General features: G+C 35.1%; 1 protein-coding gene across 1 annotated transcript in view; it reads left to right on the forward strand.

The window, feature by feature from the left end:
• The window catches only part of LOC134539884 (pumilio homolog 3), a 46,006-nt gene extending 35,181 nt beyond the window's left edge, over positions 1-10,825 (forward strand). The window contains exons 9-12 of the mRNA XM_063382233.1: positions 2,068-2,213; positions 2,861-3,022; positions 10,316-10,406; positions 10,617-10,825. Coding sequence (XP_063238303.1) covers positions 2,068-2,213; positions 2,861-3,022; positions 10,316-10,406; positions 10,617-10,746 — 529 coding nt within the window. The 3' untranslated portion in view covers positions 10,747-10,825. The remainder of the gene's footprint in view (positions 1-2,067; positions 2,214-2,860; positions 3,023-10,315; positions 10,407-10,616) is intronic.
• Positions 10,826-19,733: the final 8,908 nt, after the last annotated feature.

Genomic DNA, 19,733 nt, shown 5'->3' on the forward strand with positions numbered 1-19,733 from the left:
GCCGCGCGGCGGTGAGTTTGGTAATCCCTGAGTAGTTGCGGTTTTTACGCGTGCGGCTGTTGTGTTGGCAACTTTGTGGTCAGCTGTGGGAGAAATGGTTTCTGTGGCGACTGCTGGGAGAAGTGGTTGGTCTTGTCGCCTTGGCCGCTTTGGTGTGGCGAGGTTGAGGTGTTGTGAGAGGAGTTGGAGAAGGTGGGTGAGAGAGACAAGTCTTGCCATGGAAAAACTGAGGGAGCGCCGGCCAAGTTTCACGAAGCAATGGTTAAAATGGGTTTGCTGTTGAACGTTTGATGTAGAGTGATCTACGAGAATCATCATGGAAATGTGTTTATGGAGTCCGAGATTATGCAGCTTTTTTTTTGTTTTTGAAATACTATGATACGGATCTACGTAATACGTTTTGCTAACGTGTGTGTTGGTAATGTAAGAGAATAGGTCTGAGTTGTGGTGCCCCAGTTAATGGGTCTACGAGCGTACATCCCGTTTATCTGCTACGAGATTATAAGTCCAGTTTATTGTGAATATTTTCCAAGAACAGTTCGGTAACCAACATTATGCTAGGGGCACGGAGAAGTCTAATGGGCCGATTGAAGACAAGAAGGGATGTTCTACATTTGTCCGCAGTCTTCTGACAACGGGACTGTGGATGAGGAAGGCAAAATCTACAGAGGCATGCAAGATACTTCAGTCTTCGAGTTGGTGCTCTTAGTTTTTGTGCAAACAGCAGTAAATTGCGGGATGCAAATTTATAGGCTATTCATCGTTGTAGAGGCTTCTAGAAAACTGTAAGTGTTGGATGTCTGGTTTTTCTTGCTTGTTGTGTTGGGAATGTTCGTCATAATTATATAATATATATCTTTTAGTAGAACTGTTGATTCAATTAGGGTTTTCTGTCATTGCTTATTGGTCGAGGTATCCGTTGTTTTATCCTTTTGGGGAGGTTTCTCTAGCGCGTCCGATATGTATTTAATTGTGTATTTTTTGCCTAAATTATTTTTTATTTGGAAAATATTGATCCTTTCAGGGTACATCACATTAAATTAGTATCTTTTTATGCACATTGCGAATTGAATTTATAATTTGTAATTCTGATAACGTTTCTGTCTAATACTGTGTGGTAAATGAAGAGTTTTTGCTGTGAAATGCAATTATGTTTATATATATTTTATATATTTTTTTAATGATAAATATTTTATTATATTTTTATATTATTTATATGCTGGTTATCTGGTGTTTGGTGAACTTTATCAGTCGTGTGTAGCGGAGGATGGATAATAAATATAATACGAGGATTTTGTAAATCCTCGGCAATGAGTACAAACTTATAAACTGTGGTGTAAATTTTTTTTTGTGCTAGATATTTCTGAGGCACAAATGAATTTTTTAGAGATTTGGTCCACTAAATCATTATTCTTATTTATTACCATGTCTTAGATATTATTCCTATTTGCTGTTTTTGGTTAACGTTGAATGTCACAGATAGTCAATTCTATTATGTTGCCATTTTGAAACTTAGTACTGTGTTACATAAATAGTTATTTATTATAAAATTTGATTTAAAATTACCAGCTGAGATTAATTCATCTATTTATAATAATATAATTTTGTTTTGTATAATAATTTATTTTTAACTGTGGGGATCAAGGGGATCGTTTTAGGGGTGCACCCAGGGGAGGGACAAGAGGTTCGTTTGTGAGTGAAGCCACCGATGGGTGTGGTTTTGTTTTTTGAAGCTAACGCATGTGAATTCAGTGGAGCCGCCCAGACCCGCTCAGAGTTTAATGCCCTTGGCCCCTTTTTGGCTGTTAATGCTTTTTTATGCGTGTATATTATTGGTTTTTCCCTTTTTAATTTTTTATTTAATTGTTTTGTCTTGTAATTTGTTGTGGAAGCGGAAGATGTTGACGTTGATTTTTATTTGGCCAATTACAACTAACATCGCACTCTATTCCTTTTTTTTTTCTTACATCGTTACCTCCCTTTAGCTTGATTTTTTTAGGTTAAGCTGTGGGGGTGTTTGAGAGTTGTTAGCTGAAAGCCTGTGAGCGTTGTTCCCTCTGCCGGCAGCAAGAAGGATCCCGCGCAGCGCAGGGCGGAGCTCCTGGGGGCGATGTACGGCAGCCTGCTGGAGGCGATCGCGGCGGAGCCCCACGTCTGGCTGGCCAGCAGCTCCATCGCCATGGTGACACTTGCGGCGCTCAAGTATGGGTACGGTGAGTCGGCTGGTCTAATCTCTGAGCCTTGCAACACTCACTGTGTGTCGGGTACTCGCCAGTCTGCTTGAGACAGGTTCGTTGTCGGTAATGTAACAATGAGTTAGATTAACCGATGCCAGATTAAAAAAATTGTTCTATTTATTTTTTCTCATCCATTTGATTCATACACTAGAAACTAAAAAAAAATGTTTTATTCATAGTACAAAATCATTTTATTTAATATAAAACCCTAAACTTAAGAATTATGAATTGAATGTTACATTTTAGTAAACAAAATTAGGCAATTTAGATGAGTTTTGTTGCATTTTATTTTTATGCCACGTATTGACTTCCAAAACGATTCTATGCTGTGTATTGTCTTCCATATCTGTGCTATAGTGTATATTTACTGACTTATAAATCTGTGCTATTCCTTATATTTATTTCCGTTTGAGTATTTTTGTTTTATCGCTATTCATAAAATAATCTTCCTCTAGTTATAGCATTATAGGATGTTACATGACATGTGTTTTATTATTTGTTTTTTATGTTTAATTGCAATGCAACATATATTTTTTAGTCAAACAGTGTCAAAAATATATTCTGAGTGTATTTAAAATTGACTGATTAATTGAAAATACATAAAGGGGTTTTGTTTATTTCAGGAAAGCCATTGACTCTTGCTGTAGAAGCTCTAGTGGAATATTTGTCGGACCCATCTCACATGCTGAGCTTCGGTGATAAGCAGTGCCATGCCATCGAACACAGCGCCGTCCATTTGTTGCTGAAGAAACTGATTGAAAGTGACAAAGACAAGGACCCGCTGGGTGAGTGATTTTGTTCAGGAAAGACAAAAGGCATGCTCGGAAGACTGTGTTAATTGCAGTGCCTGTACTAATTTTTTTTTGTTTAGCTGTTAATATTCTACATAAATATAAGACTATATGAGTGCTTTTTAGATGTTTATATTGATATACTCGCGTAAAGGCCCCCTTTTTTTCCCAAATTTTCGACTTCAAAAAGGGGGTGGGGCGTATACGCGGGCGGGGCCTCTATGCGAATTTGGAGGAAAAAATTATAGATTATTCTTTTCTTCTGGTATTAAAATCAACATTTATTAAAAGCAAAATGAAATACCGCTACATCTTATATAAACACCAATGAAATTTTGATTTAAACAAAACAGCTGACGGAACAACTAACCACTAGTGCGACGTGCGTCTTCAGGGTGGCCAGCCAACCGGGAAATTGGGAAATACGGGAAATAGCCAGGATTTCTTAAAAAAACCAGGAATACCTGGAATCAACCAGGAATTTTTATTAGAACCGGGAATTTTTTTTATGAAGTAACGATCACAATAACATACGGCTGTTAAATGAGCACGTTCACCATCCGTCGAAGCATGACAGTGTGCTCGTGTGCTATATTTTGTGAAAGTTAATTTGTTCATATTGCATTTAAAAACTTTTGTAGTACGTAAGAAACCGTTAACAATTCAGACTTCCATACTTATTATGTTTCTGTATTCAAAAGCAACAGCATTTTGGCTGAAAATGTTGTTGTAGGATGGTAGTAATTTCTCGCACGGCATGTTGGTAGCACTAGTTTTGTATGTATATTTGTTTTTACTTTGCGCTCATGTTGTTGCGTCACGGTATCACGGATACTTTTCTCGAGTTTTTTTTAAAAGTTTAGTTGTGCGGGACGTTGTTTTGAATCTTTTAATCTAACATGTAATTGGCGCAGACTATCAAAATGTCAACGAGTTCGGTCACCACATACAATGACAAATGTACGGAAGAGTTTGAATGGGTGGAGAAAGATCCAAAGTGCGGGACGAACGCTATTTGCAATTTCTGTAATGTTAAAATCTATATCGGTAGCATGGATGGGAAGAACAGCATTAGCCAGCCACGCAAGAGGGGCAAAACACGTGCGTTTGGTGTCAAGTAATTTTTGTGACGTGAGATTATAAATTTTTTGTTGGTGGTAGGTTTTGTTTTAAGCAAGTTCATTGATTTAATTTTTAAGCCTATAGTTAAGTTGTCTATTGTTTAACGGCAAGAAAACATCATATTGTGTGTGCTTTGTGTAACAAAAATGCAAATTGTATGCAAATATTGATAAAAACCACCCTTGAAAAAACCTGGAAAAAACCAGGAATTTTATTATCCCAGAAGAGTGGCCACCCTGGTCTTTGTTCTAATGAGGGAGTGATGGGCAGGAGGAAGAGCAACAGGAGGGAGAGGCAGAGGCGTGGCTTAACCTCCCTCCTGCCAGCTAGCCTGCCAACCAGACAAAGGAATGTTAGAAATACCAATTTCATGGTACGTGTACCAGTTTTCATAGGTAATTCCTTGTCGTACTACCGGTATAGTTTCTTTTGTCGTAGTTTTAGAAATCAAAAATTAAATTATTTACGATTAGGTAGCGGTAAAAAAAAAATGAAAACCAGTGTTAGACATAAGGTTAGTTTAAAAAATTTAACTGTGATGGTCATGTTACATTAAAAAAATGGTTTACAAAAATACCTCGCAATAGTTATGGTGTAAACGCACGGCATAACACGTTTAGCGTACCGTTTTTGTCACCGTAATACAGGTAAACACGTTTCACTAAAGGCATAGTAGGTAGAGGTAGAAAATATTTACATACAGTTTATATGTTCTGTTAACATGCATTTCATTCTTTATCTGCATCTACTCCTCCTCCTCGTCGACATCGTCAGGGTCGTCGGCGTCAGAATCTTTGGTGTCGTTCTCGCTTGCGCTGCTTTCTCCGCGGTTCTTCCACACTTCATCATCTTCCGTGCCGTCTAGTGCGTTCGATAGGCCAGTCACTTTGAAACTTTTTGCCACAGTTTCCACAGGAATGGCACGCCATGCTGCAAGAATCCACTCGCACACAGTAGACAAGGAAGCCCTCATCATTCTTCCTGTCGGTGTCAACGTGTGTTCGGCAGATCTCATCCACTCGCTGTACTGTTTCCTGAAGTGGGTTTTGAAAGGCCGGTTCACAACAACGTCTAGAGGTTGCAAAATCTTAGTTAAACCTCTGGGTATTAATACAAGATCGCACCTCTCTTCTCTAACCCTCGATTTCACCATCTCCGTCAGATGGCCTCTAAAACTATCCAACACTAACATGGAGCGTTGACGTAGAAGACCACCTGGCCGCGAATTCCAAACTTTGTTCAGCGAGTCGACAACCAAGTCTTCGGTCATCCACCCCTTTATCTGTACACGGACAATAATACCATCCGGAATTTTTTCCTTCGGCATAGTTTTTCTAGCAAAGATCACGTACGGCGGGAGTTTGCGGCCATCAGCTGTTATCGCGAGCATGACAGTTGCACGCTGTTTCTCTGCACCGGTCGTCCTAATGGAAACTGATCTGTCGCCCACTGGGTTTATCATTGTGTTCTCAGGCATGTCGAAATAAATTGGAGTTTGCTCAGCATTTCCAATCTGGGAAAGCATGTATTGGTGCTGCTTTCGTAGCGATATCACATAGCGCTGGAAGGCCATCATTTTCTCTTCAAACTGCTCTGGCAGTTTCTGTGAAACCGTAGTTTGCCTACGTATTGAAAGATATTTCCTGTGCATAAATCTGCGAATCCAGCCATAGCTGGCACGGAATTCGGTGTGTGGAATGTTCATTCGTCTTGCAATTTGATTTGCCTCGACTTGTATCATTTCCGTTGTCACAGCATATCCCGATTTCCTTGTGTTCATTATATATGTATAAACTTCATCATCAACTTGTGGGTACTTGCATTTTCCTCCACGGAAGACGCGTTTATTTTTTGGGGCCTTTTCCAGTTTTTCTCGTTCACTAACCCAATGCCTGACACATTTTGCATATACGTCAAATTTCCTCGCGGCAGCGCGTTTACTGTGTTCGGCCGCGTAAGCTATTACCTTTAACTTAAACTCGACTGTGTAGCTACCCCTTTTTCCGCCCATCTTCATGTTTTCGGTAACGAAACATGCACGCTCAAACAATGCAACAATGCAACTGACAACGTGTAGCGTGAATTGGCCCGAGCGCGTGAAGCGTGGCAACACTGTGTCGGCCTGAGCGCGTGAAACATGGCAACACTTTGTCTGCCAGTAGCGCTTGCTGACTGCTCCACCCACTTCTCTCCCTCCTTCACTTCCCCTCTTCCGCTCCGACAACGCTACGCATCAACACATGCGCGAGAGTTCAGCTTTCTTTATCTTTATGTCGTTTGAGATGCGACTAACTGCGTACGTGTGTCACGCCTCACGTCAGTCCTACTGAGAGTGGACAAACTGTTATACCAGTCTCTGTATCACTGCTGCTTGCAATACATGGCTTGCTGTTTGATGCATGCCAAGCTGCCCTGCCCTCATATAAACCCAGAAAAACACATTTTTAATTTTTTTCTAAAAAAATGTTTACAAAAAAGGGGGAGGGGCGTATACGCGGGCGGGGCCTTTACGCGAGCAAATACGGTATACCGTATTGGTCCGAATATAAGGCGACCATTTTTACATAAACGAGAGGTGCGTAAATTGGAAGTCGCCTTATTTTCGCACCCAACACGTCAGAACCACAAAAATTAGTTCCAAGCTGAAAGCTATAGTAGAAACATTGTTAAACAAAATGTTCACGATTTTTTATATTAACGAAAACTTTGTTACCTCACACGGGGAAAACGATAAAACCACCCAATATTGCAGTAATTCACAATTGTTTAAAGTTGAAAATTAAAATATTTGTTCTTGAGTAAAATTGTGAATGTTCAAGCATCTCAAAATGGCAATCTTTTATTGCACAATTCATATTTGTACTTTGTGTACAATCGCGTTTTAACATTTACGGTAATTTATTTTCAGATTGTTAACGGAAATATTTGTACAAAAATATCACAGCTATTTTCAGAACCATTGTTTACGTTTACAAACAGAAAATGTTAAGAACATTTCATATGTAGTGTTTGGAAATTCACGGCTGCCAACTGTCTTTCCAAAATATTTCTTTGTTGTAAAACGAACATTGCCGAACATGCACGAAGACGCCATATTTACAGGAATTGTTGCTTCAAAAGCTATTTTAATAATTTCACAGTAATCCACTCTTTATTTATGTAAAAACCTTTCAAACAACATAATTATTATAGATTATCTTTAAAATTCATAGGACAGAGACTCTGTCAGAGAGTAATATGGACAAATATTCGCGGTCACGTCACCGAAGTTATTTATGGCCGTATGCTTCACCATGGCAGCTAGCCACTTGTTTTGTTACGGCAAGCTGCATTCTTTGTTTGCTTTGTTACGTTTAACACAATACTAAATAGTAAATAGTAATACATAGCTTAAGTGAAACGGAAAGTTAAATGCTGTATTTTAAGAGTGATTTTAATAGCCATTGTAAAAATTTTAAATTCGTAGATACAGTAAACTGTGAAAAATGAACAATCACACATCGGTGGAACGGCGAGGAACGAGCTCTAGACAAATAAACAGCTCTGAAGATGACATTGATGCAGCTGCATTCGAGTGAACGTACGAAAAAATTTCTAGTGTAATACTTAAAAATGAAAATATTTTCTAATTGTTTTCTTTTGACTTTTAGGGTAGGCCATTCAAACTTTTTTAAAATAAGTAATGTAATAAATATAAATTAATTGTTATACATAAATGCAAAAAAGATTTATCAACACAAAATGTATGTCTAATGAATTTTCACATTAATTTCTACCAAAATTATTTTTACATTTGTTTGGCCTCCTGAAACTGCAGGTCGCCTTATATTCGGGCCAATTCGGTAAAAAAATACTAAAAAAGTTTTATTCAGGAGTGGGGTGGTAATTTGTTTGATCTTCAGACAGCGTACTTGATAACCCTATTACTTTTTGTATGTATATTGCATATATGTTTCAACAAAGCTCCATACAGTGGCTGCCTTGTGAACAATATTGTTGGTGAGAGTAAAAAAATGTGAGTGAGTCTTCCAGTAGTCATCAGTGATGTGTAACATCTAACCTGGGTATAGAGCAAAATCAAGTGTTCTAATGTTGCAAACACCCCTACAATACAAAACTAGGATACAGAATTCTTTAAAACAGGGGTTGGCAACGTGTCGATCGCGATCTACTGGTAGATCACGAGAAAATATTTAGTAGATCACGAGTGTTATTGAAAATTCACGAATTTTTCCACCCACTATGAAACACTGCAAGTCTTAAATGAAATTTAAACATCAAGAATATAACAATTCTTCGTTAGCTGATTGAGGAACAATTTATAAAAACACTTCGCGAATGATACCGATCCTTTACAAATATTTTTGAGTAGGTATAAAACTGTCACCGCCAGTACAATAAAAAAATTGTGTTATTTTGCATAACGGTCTTTGTTGTAACGAAAATATAAACAAACACGATACTCAGTTCAGCAGTGTAGCCATCTTGATCTCATCTGATAGCAAATGTCACGGATGTGGGGCTACATTTTGATGTTTTCTACACGCTAACAGAAAGGAAATTATAGTAGCAGAAAATGTATTGAAAGTGAAATAAGAAATACATATTGCGTTTAGGAAGTTATAATAAACTCATTTGCCGAATTAGATATTTTCATGCAACGTACTTAGAGAATTTTTGTGGGTACATGTATGTTCGCAATTCTGCCAGAATAAAAACGTATTTTACAAGTCATCCTTGTTTATAACGGTTAATAACCTCAAAACCATCAAGTATGTAACGAAAATAATGGCTTTAATCGTGATGTTTATTTAACGAATGCCATTTAAAAATACACAGCCACAGTTTATGCATACGTGTATGACGAACCTATGTTAGAAAATAAACGAGATTGTTTTTTGTAAAACCAGAGTCATCTTGTAATCACATCTCTTATCTCTGATCATGTTCACAGCCGTTGATTTATAACGCCAAATACTCTAAACAGGACACAACTGCGTGTAAATATTGTTTTCTGATATTCACGTGACGATTGTTTGCCGTGCAACAACGTTTACTATTATTACATTTGTTTTAAGTCCAGTGCTCACTGATGTTGCACTTCGAGTGAGAGCCTTGTTTGCTTCAACGTACCTATGCGAGTCTTCATCAAAAATAAGTACGGGAGTAGGATAACTGATGAACATTTGGAATCATGCATTCTTCTCAGTGTAACCAGCTAGTCACCAAACATCAAAGATATTTTTAAGGAAAGTTCCTGCCAAGTTTCCCACTAAGTGGAGATATTTTTCTCAATGTTATTGTAATTTTTAGTGTTTCGTCTATAACTAACAGACCTCCTTTAATTCAGTTATTTCTATAATTATTTCTTTATGTACTGTAACCATAAAAAGTAGGGTATTTTAAAACTACCAGGAAAAAACCATATAGAGAGACTATTTTGTAAATGTGTGAAAGTAAACTTGTTTATATATACGTAATCAATAAATTTCAACATGTGGTGACTTAACAGGAGATCACCTACATTTCCAGGTTGCCTACCCCTGATGTAATCCATGGAAACCTTAGTGGGGTGGTGTAATGGTAAGACACTTAGCTTGAGTGTAAATTACAGGACCCAGGTTGAAATTCTGTTTAGTTTTTTCTTGGTTTTCTAATGTTACTCCAGAAAAATGTTGGAATTTTACCTAACAATAAAGCCACGCGATTAGTATGATAGTACAGTTATTATATTAATAATATTTTGGATGTTGAGGAAAAATGGTTTGATTGCATTAAACTGTAAAATATGTTTCCTAGTTATAAATAACTAATATACCTGTGTTCTTATATTCCTGTACACATATTTTGTATAGGTTATAATTTTTTTCTTAGTTTTAAAAAATAAATTGTTTCACATAATGAAAATTCTACACAAAACATATTTTTATTTTACTGCTACATTTAATATTGATAGTTTGTGAATAAAAGAGCCAACCTCTGGATTTGTGGTTGAGATTAGTGGTAGCCATTTCAGCATTAAAATTTGGGTATCTGTGGCATCTAATCTTTAATCAAAGAAGTGTGTGTGGTCTGTTGGTAGTATTTTTATAAGATGCTGTATAAGTTAAAGTTTTTCTTTGTTTTAATGTTTCTGTTATACTATAATTAGTATTTGTTGTGCAGAATGTTTCAGTTATATCTTTGTGTCAGTAGTGAAACCATCAACGATTGAATGGTGGATTGATTACAATAGAGGCTGTTTCATCCTCGTGGCGTAAGTTTTTATAAAGAGAACCTTTTTTGTTTTTTTTTAGTATTTACTAGTGTATGCACAAGATTAGATAGCTTGTTTGCTAAGAAACTTTTAGAATTACATTTTATTTTACATATGTATCAATCATAAAATTGTTAATTGTTAATTTATTCATCACCATCATTGAATAATGTCATCACAGTAAGTAATTGTTTTATATTATTATTACAGGCTGTTGGAGAAAGGATCCCAAGATGTAAAAAATAAACTGATAAACAAATTTACGGAGAACATATTGGAGAAGTTGAAATTGATGAAAAGTGTTGGAGCTAAAATTTTATTGAAAAAACTGTTTGAGTAGAACAGTGCTTTAAAATTTTGTTAGCAAATCAGTAAATGACACAATTTAATTTATGGATTAAATGTGATTGTTTTTAAAAGGAGTATCATATTTTATTCCCTATCCTTATTTTTTGTTAAAGTTCATGTCAATGTTTCAAAATGTAATATTTAAAGGTGGTTTATACCGTATATACTCGTGTATAGCGCGCCCTTTTTTCCCCTCAAGTAAAGAAAAAAAAAAGGATGCGCGCTATACACTGAAAAAAAAAGTGAGGCGGGAGGCGGGGAGGAGGAGTGGAAGTCATTAACTGCCGGGTGGGTGACGGGTGACGTTTCTGGCCAGCCCCCACACATACGCACAAGCAACAAGGCCTCTCTTTCGCACGCACGCACGCACGCCCGCACGCACGCACACACACACGCACACACACACGCACACACGCACACACGCTCACAGCACACACACATCTGCGCGCGCAAGCTCGCACATCAACGTCTCTTGTTTATTTTTAGACCTCCCCCTCTACAGAAAGCCAGCACAGCAGCTAGTAAAATAAAAGAGAGAGAGCGAGAGAGAATGTTGTCACCAGTCCCCCTCCCACTTCCTTTGCTGCTTCCTCGTCCCAGCAGTTACTGGTGAGTCATCTAGTCCTCCGCGCCAGCTTAGCAACGTAGCGTGGCACGTTTCATTTTGCGTGTCCCTAAAAATGTGTTAACTATCAGTTGAAAAATCTATGTAGAAGCTAAGTGACGGGAGTGGTGGTGTTTAGTCCTGTCAACTGTCAAGGTTACTTGATGGTCATAGTCCCGTTCCTGCCTCCCTCCCTCCCTCCCTCCCTCCCTCCCTCCCGTCCTCGTACCAGTTGTGACGATACAGACAGCGCTTCATTATCTTCCGTCTACACAGCAGATTTTAAGTGTTTTCCTGACGCATCACCACACATCAATTTAAATAATCATTTGTTTCATAAGTAATTACTTAACAGGTACCACAAAATGTTAGTAAAATTTATTTATGGGGGAAAAAATTTAATTTTTTTCTTTGGAATTTGTTGCAAAAATCGTGGTGCGCACTATACACGAGGGCGCGCTAACACTAGTAAATATGGTATTCAGCAAATCAGTTGCAGTGCCATAAATTTGTTTATTTTGGATACAAACTGGCATTTTTATGATAAATTTAGTTTATATTTACGAACTGCTATGGATAAAGTTGCCTTATAATTCAGGTAAAAATCCGGTATGACTTTTTACGACTGACACATAAGTACCATTTATTACTCCCCCTCCTTTCTGCATTCTTTAAGTACATACTCTCTCTGTGTCCGTCCTGTACATTAGTGTATTATTGGCAGCTTAGTGCAACAGCATATAAACCTTGCTTTTAGAAACCAAAGTATTTTATTACATTGTTAAAGATGACAATAATTAAAAGGGTAACTGAACTGTTTCAACTGTAAATACCTGGTCAAAACATCGGTTTATTAGAAGGGGAGGAAGGTATCTTTAAGAATTCTACATTTTTATGAGGGAGAAGTGTCCATGGGGTCATGTAATATTAAACAATAATAAAAGGTAAAATATTATTTAATTTCTCTAACTACAGGGCATTCTTGTTTATCCATTTCAGACAGAGAGGCAGGTGCCTCCTCCCCCCCCCCCCCCCCCCAAGAATATGGCTAGTATGTAAGAATGAGTCAGAAAATATTAATTTATAATGCTTTGCAAATATAAATTTAAATACAAGTGAAAATAATCAAGTGAAATTATGCTTGAACAGTAGAATTGGGAGATACTATCGAGATAAAGAAAATTTCAAAGCTGTGATAGTTAATGTGTAGCATTCAACTTCTCTAACATTTTATTTTTACAAAGTCTCTTAAAATTCGAACTACATACTGCTTTGAAATAATACAAATGTATTGGTTGGCTCAGTAATATACTTGTCACTAGAGTCCTGCATGAATGCGAGTCCATCACATCCCTCGTCCGGCCTAGCTGGGTCGCGGACCTTCACAGCCCGGGCCTGATGTGCGCTACGGCCAGGTATCGGGCCATACAAGTTGTTGGACTTTCAACACCATCCAATTTATTTAGTCCTTACATCCTACAACTGTTTAATTTCAGTTATGTTGAACTTTGATGGTTATCTGAATATTTGTTTGCTGAAAATATTTTACTTGCATAAAATTTCCCATCCCATCTTTCTACTTAAAAAAATTTACAAAAACCAAAAAAACCTTCGAAATGATTTTATAAAGTGGAGGGAAAAAAATTACATGAGTTAAAATAAGGGACATTTCTTTACAGCGTTAAATAACTGTACTAAGTATAATTCCACTTTGCAACATCCTACATCCTACCCTAGCTTACTATGTACTTTATTATTGTTAACTCCATTATAGATACCTTAAAAAAAAATTTCTAGATCTTTTTACTGTCTATGTGTTATTTCTCGTAAATTTTTTATATCAGCGGAGTCCCAGTAATCCAAAAATATCGGCTACTCCAATACTCTGAACGAATTTTGAAGGTAATATATATATAGTATTTTCAAAATAATTTTTGATGTCTTTGACGCAATTATCAACATGAATAGTGATTTTGTGCTTTTAAAACTATTGTAGACTTAGTTACATGATAACTTAATGCTTATAGAGAGTATTTTACTACACGCTATTGCACTACGGAAATTATTAGGCTAATCTGAAGATATGGTAATCTGAACATGTATTAGTCCCAATTAATTTTTATTAATGGGACTCCATTGTATTGCTTGGTATTTTTTTAATCTTTAATTAAATTGAAATTATTTTATATTCAGATTTTTTATGCAGGATTACCTATGTACTATCTCTTGTTAAGTTGATTTTAGAGCTAAATTCTATAAATTGATCTTCCTCCCCTAACAATAATACTGCTCTCTAGAAACCATTCACCTATTTATTTTAACATTATTCAAAAGAAAATAAATTTGAAGCCATTTTAAACTATATGAAATAGACATAATGGTCAATGGAAAGTACTTGATTTAATTTGAAACCTACCTGCATTCTATACCTTTCTTAGTGCTACTTTTATTTAATAAACTTGAAGAAAATTTGACAGTTTTGTCCTAGTGCGTAAAGTCTTTGTGTGATATTTCATACACTTTTTTTTTTTTAGAATGACTCTTTTTTACCTTATGATTTGTTTATCTTTAGTACAACTGTAAGTTCTAACATAATAAAAAATCATTCTTAATTGATGAATATTTATATTATAAAATTCAAAACTTTTAATGTAGTAAATGGACTGTAAAAAAGAGTTTTCTATTGTTGGTGCAAGAGCATCAATTAATTGCACAAGTTTACTTCATAGATACTCATCGGCAAAAAATCATGTACACGTGTGATCATAACTTCAGAATATCAGCAAGTGTCGATTACACATCTCTTACTTGCTTCATGAAAGGTTTTACATTGTATTTGGGTTTTTTAATTTATTGTTTTTATTAAAAACAAACTAAAAGAATGAATATTATTACTTATTTTTTAAACATTTTTGTACTTAAATTGTTTATTAGTCAACGATCAATTAAAAAAACAGTAGCAATGGCATATGACAAGCAAGAAAACTAGAAAAGTATAACCAGTTTCCAATTGTGCTTGCTGGAGCAAAGCAAGTAGCTGCGAAAAAAGGAAATGCACATTTTATCCAGAAAGTGTAGAAAAACCAGTCAGAAATAACACACACAATATGTAAATATGTACTAGTGTTTCTGTGGGTAAAAAATACACGCCACATCGAGGTATAGATTTTACAGATAGCAGCACCAAATAAAAACTAGTTGGACCATAGACATGCATCCACAGGGTAGGAAATCACCCCATTCGACAAAAGTCGCATGCCGCAAGGAAGCAATATTTCATGCATTTTTTTAAATATAGTCAAATGACACAGCTAAAGAGTTTTAACATTGAGCAAGTTTGTTCGCAATGACTGAATTTGCAGGCGAGTACCTAGTATACTTGCTGCATGTAATTTATGCTGTAACTTTCCTAGTGCTGTGATTTCGGGGCATGATACATCTCTGGCGGCCTGCTTCGTGGCATCATGAGCACTTGCTCTTTTCTGTTGGGTCTGCGTTCCACCCGGAGCGTCAGGTTGGGAAGCCAGGTAGTTAAAGATCCTAGATGGCATTTGTGCTGAGTGGGGCCCTCTCCAGGGGCCTATTTTCAAGGCTATTCTCGACACTAATGCATTGAAAAGGGCAAAAGACCTATCACTTTCATTAGTGAAGTATTTTATTGTAACCATTCTACTGATTTCGTGTTTCCAGTTATCATAGCTTTAGTGGGGCACCCATTTGACTACTCCCTAATATGAAGACAGATTCAAAAACAGGGATTGGCTACTATTGATTTAGCTGCTCATAATTAAAACTGCAAAAATCTTGTGTAATTATGTATCAAGCAAAAGTCAGTATCAATTAGTAACTCAAAATTTTACTCTTGTCATTTAATGAAATTAGAGTAATTTCTCAGTTTATTTCCTTTTCTTTGAGATCATAATCTGACTGAAAACTTACTTACAAATGATCTGTTGGCAATAAGCTGAAATTAGCATCGACAGTGCAAACTCAAGAAGTATTCAACAACCAGAAATTGTAATTGTAGGTGGTGGGGATGGTTTTCCTCCAGAACATTCCACTGAACACAAATAGAGCTGCTGGCACTTTACTTGTAGTTTTCTGTGGCTTTCAGCCCAGGAGCGGATCCCGACGACATCTGGAGGGGGAGAAGAAATAGTTTCATGTTTCAAAGTGGATTGATACTTGGTAAAGTGTGATTTAATGTTGTTAAGTAATGTACCTTATTTTCATTCACATAAATAATGTTTTTTGAAAAACATTAAATAGGTTTTGATGTTATTTTGTTTAAATTTATTTAAATTATTTTTTTAGTAAAAACATTAAAATTTTAATAATTTACATGTATATGAAATGTGTACTCAAAACCCCAGTTGCATGAATTCGCTCCATTTAATTCCGGCCTTACACAAAAAAACCATATAAGCTGTATACCGAGTTGATGTGAATGCTAAATGTTAACAGAAGAAGACTAACACTTACACGGATGGGTCATGGTTCATTTCACGTGCCCCTCATGATTTGGATCCGTAGAGACTTGAGTGGTTTCATTTAGCTGGGAATGATGGTTTGCAGCCATAAACAGCTGACCAGTGTTCGATGACACTGTGCAACACTATGAAGTGAAATGATAGTGTTCATTATCACAAGTGCACTTTTTTCGTTACATAGTTTTGTATAATTTAATGTTACATAGGAATAGGGGTAAAGCACAGTAAAACAGAGACTGCAAAACCTTTCCTCTTTTATTTGCAAAATATACTCATGTTGTATAAGCCAGGTGTTGTAATAGAAAAAACAATCACTCTTATTTGAGCTATAGTCAGTGTTATATGTGGGTAGGAAATAAAATATTTTTACTGACAAAATTTTGTTCTTATGGACATGCTTTCTTGAATCTGCAAATATTGTATCGCCATTAAATCATATATTTGTATGTAAATATCACTTCGCACACCTTCACATCTTTGATAAAAAAAATTCTGGGAGTTTAGAAGCTCTATGCATTACCATAAATGAGCTACATATGTGTTTTTTAAATTATAATCTTAAGAGTACTGAGTGGGAAAGTCAGGTCATTTGAAGGTGGAAAACCATACGTGGTAAATTATCTCCAACACAGTGAGGCGAAAACAAATTTTGGTCTTGGCTATGTATCATGTTTAAACAGCACAATTTTTTAGTGTATGCTAATTATAATAGTATGTTTGGTTTGTTAATGAATCTAGCAAGCTCTCATTACTTTCCTAACACTTAAAAAAAGTGATAGAATCATTAAACTTTACTTAATGTAGTAAATTTTTTATTTTAAATTTGCTTCCATGTCATTTTCTTAAACTTTTTCAGTGTAGAGAACCATGTTAATAAATCTCTTGGGACTACTGTGTTTATTTCAAAACCAATTCACGAATGTTTAATGTTTTTACGTACATACTCTATTTCAATATATGCTTTAAGGCTTGGATTTTATCATGTTGTACGTACACAGCCCATTTTTCCTGCATTTTGAGAATTGACACATTTGGACGTAACGTGTTAGGTTGTCGGAAAAGGCTACGGTGATCTTTTAACTGAGCAATGGAAGGACAAATATCTGTCTTGCGTTTTTTCAGTTTTAATTGAAGGGTTTAAGTGTCATGGTTTAAAACTTTGAGGCTACTGATGTACCATCTCATTGTGCTTCATGCAACTGAAAAGCTGTTTATTTATTTTAGATACCTCTACTAGTATCATTCTACTTCTGGCCGCTCTTTCATGGATTGCAAATCATCTGAACATTAAATGCTGTAATTTGACGTAACCTGTGTTCAGGAACATCCAGGTATTTAGGCTAGTAACTCAAGTGGTATGTAATCATGTAATTAAAGTGTACATTTAAAAGATGCATTAGCATTGTTTGTGGGAAAACAACTAAGAAATCAGGGTTTTTTAATGACTGATATTAGTAGACTACATCAGATTAAAAAAAAAATACTTTAGCACAATTTTTCCTTGTCCCACATTGCTTGCATAAAAATCAGTGCACTATTAAAAATAAAATTAAAAAATAAAACAAAAAATAATTTTATAATATATTCGTACAGTATTTGTTTCTTTTTCTCTGATGTACATTAAACAAGGTGTCCACATCCTGGAAAGTCAGAAAAGTTGGAATTGGTCAGGGAAAATCAGGATATTCATTTGCAATCCTGGGAAAAGTCATGAAAATTCCACAATTAGGGTACTTAGAGGAGAAAATGTCATGCTCCAGTCTGACATCACTCAGACTGTGAAAGCGTACCTATTTTTATATGTTTTTTAAGTGTATATTCATAACCACTATAAAATGGTGTATACAAGGTTCTGTTGTATATAAAATAAAGAAAGAAAGTAGAGGGAGAACTAGGCTAGCTATGGGGATGGTAGTGGCTTTATTTTCTTTCTTTCCTTCAGAGAATTGCAAAATAGGTAAATAGTTTAAATAAATTAGTCAGAAAAACGTGAAATTTTTATAGAGGTAAAGTCAGGGAAATTTTATTACAGATAGGTGAGGACATCTGTTTAATGCTTCGGCATATATACCACTCCTGAAAAACACTGATTTGGCAAGTTGCATATGAAGATATTGGAAAACATTTTTACATATTTTTAACAAGTAAAGTGACAATTTATCTTTGAGTTAAATGTGATTGAGGTCATACATTTTTCAAGAAAACTGGCTCAAGCATTTTACTAAACCCCCAGAATATCTATTACTATACATTTTTTCAGGTTTCATAACAATAATGCAGTATTTTGATCACAACTGTTGGATATAAATTCACATTCAATAATAAAACATATTTATTTGGATAAAATATTGCTTAGCAACAGTAATACTGAAGGTTAAAACAACTGTTTTCCATCACAATATTTTTATACCTTCCACGTACAACACATAAGATATGGTTTCTACAGTAGGTACCTCCTACTTCAACATTTCATGTCATTAATTAAATAATTACTAATAATGAGTAGTCACTTTTGAGCAGACAAATTTTGTGATTAATATGTATTTTGCCTATGTTAGTTTTTTCTACAAAAGCTTTGTTTAGTGATGTAATTTTTTTTTGATATGAAATTAATATTGCTATTGGTTTACATGTGCAAGTTGAGAATATCTCACAAGCAGAAAATATTACCTACTGTGAAAATAGCATGCATTTTCAAAACTTTATTTTATAATACTGATTATGATTTTGAGCTCTAATGAATTTCGTAAAATTTGAACATTTTTTAAGACATTATTTGAGGAACATACTCTCTTCATCCACCGAGTACACTTCAAGCTCACTACTATATTAAACAAAGTATTTTAATTGGGTTTGTCATGTTTAAAATAACCATAATGTCACTGGTTTAATTTATAAATAAATGTTTGACTGAAAATTCAGTTTTATAGTTTGGTGTAAAGCTAAAAATATTGATATTATGGGTCTTATGCAGTGGCAAAAAAAAATTAAAACTGAATAGTTAGCAAATAAGTAGATAGGTACATTTATGTATTGCCATGTAATTTCTCAGCATGCTATGTAAAGAAATGTTTTTAAAACTTTTGATCATGATTAAGATTCCAGTTTTATTATGAAGCCATTTTACTATATTTAAAATGTTGCATTTATTTCTTTTTTTTATGTCTTGCCACACCTAGAAAAAAAAAATTATGTCCTAATAACAGAAGGTATTTTTCAGTAAAAACTACTTGCTTTTAGAAAATATATGAAAAATTAAATTAAGTGTAAATTTTAAAAATCAGATATTTCAAGGAATAAACTTTAATCTTTCCTGGTTTAGAAAAAAAAAATTACTTAACTACTTAAGTTCGTTGCATAAAGCAAATTCACTATTTTTTTGTTGGTGCAAGTAGGTATTACAAATGTTGCTACATACTATTATTTAATTTTGGTTAACTGGTTATTGACTAATAGTTATATAATATTCTTAAGGAGAAACATAATACAAGATTCATCAAGTTATGATCACTAAAATTCCTGACTTATTAACATAAGTAGTCGAAGGTATAATAATGATATTAATTTGGAGTTTTGTTTTACTTTATACTTATTAATGTGCCACATTAGTTAAACAACGTGTGTGACTATTTTAGGACAAACCTACCATATTTACAATATTCAACTACACATTAAGTAAAAAATTTTCAAACATGCTACTACACCCAGATAGGAAACAGGCAAGTCATAAAACACTAAACATGAGGTATGTAGTAATTAAAGACCATATACTGAAACAACAGCAGGAATGTAATCATGTATTTCTCATATTTTGGTCACTCTGATTTGCTAACATCTTTCATGGTAAAATGGAATTATGTGAATTATTTGTACAGCCGTGATGAT

This window comes from Bacillus rossius, chromosome 1 (assembly GCF_032445375.1).
Source record: "Bacillus rossius redtenbacheri isolate Brsri chromosome 1, Brsri_v3, whole genome shotgun sequence".
Lineage (NCBI taxonomy): Eukaryota > Metazoa > Arthropoda > Insecta > Phasmatodea > Bacillidae > Bacillus > Bacillus rossius.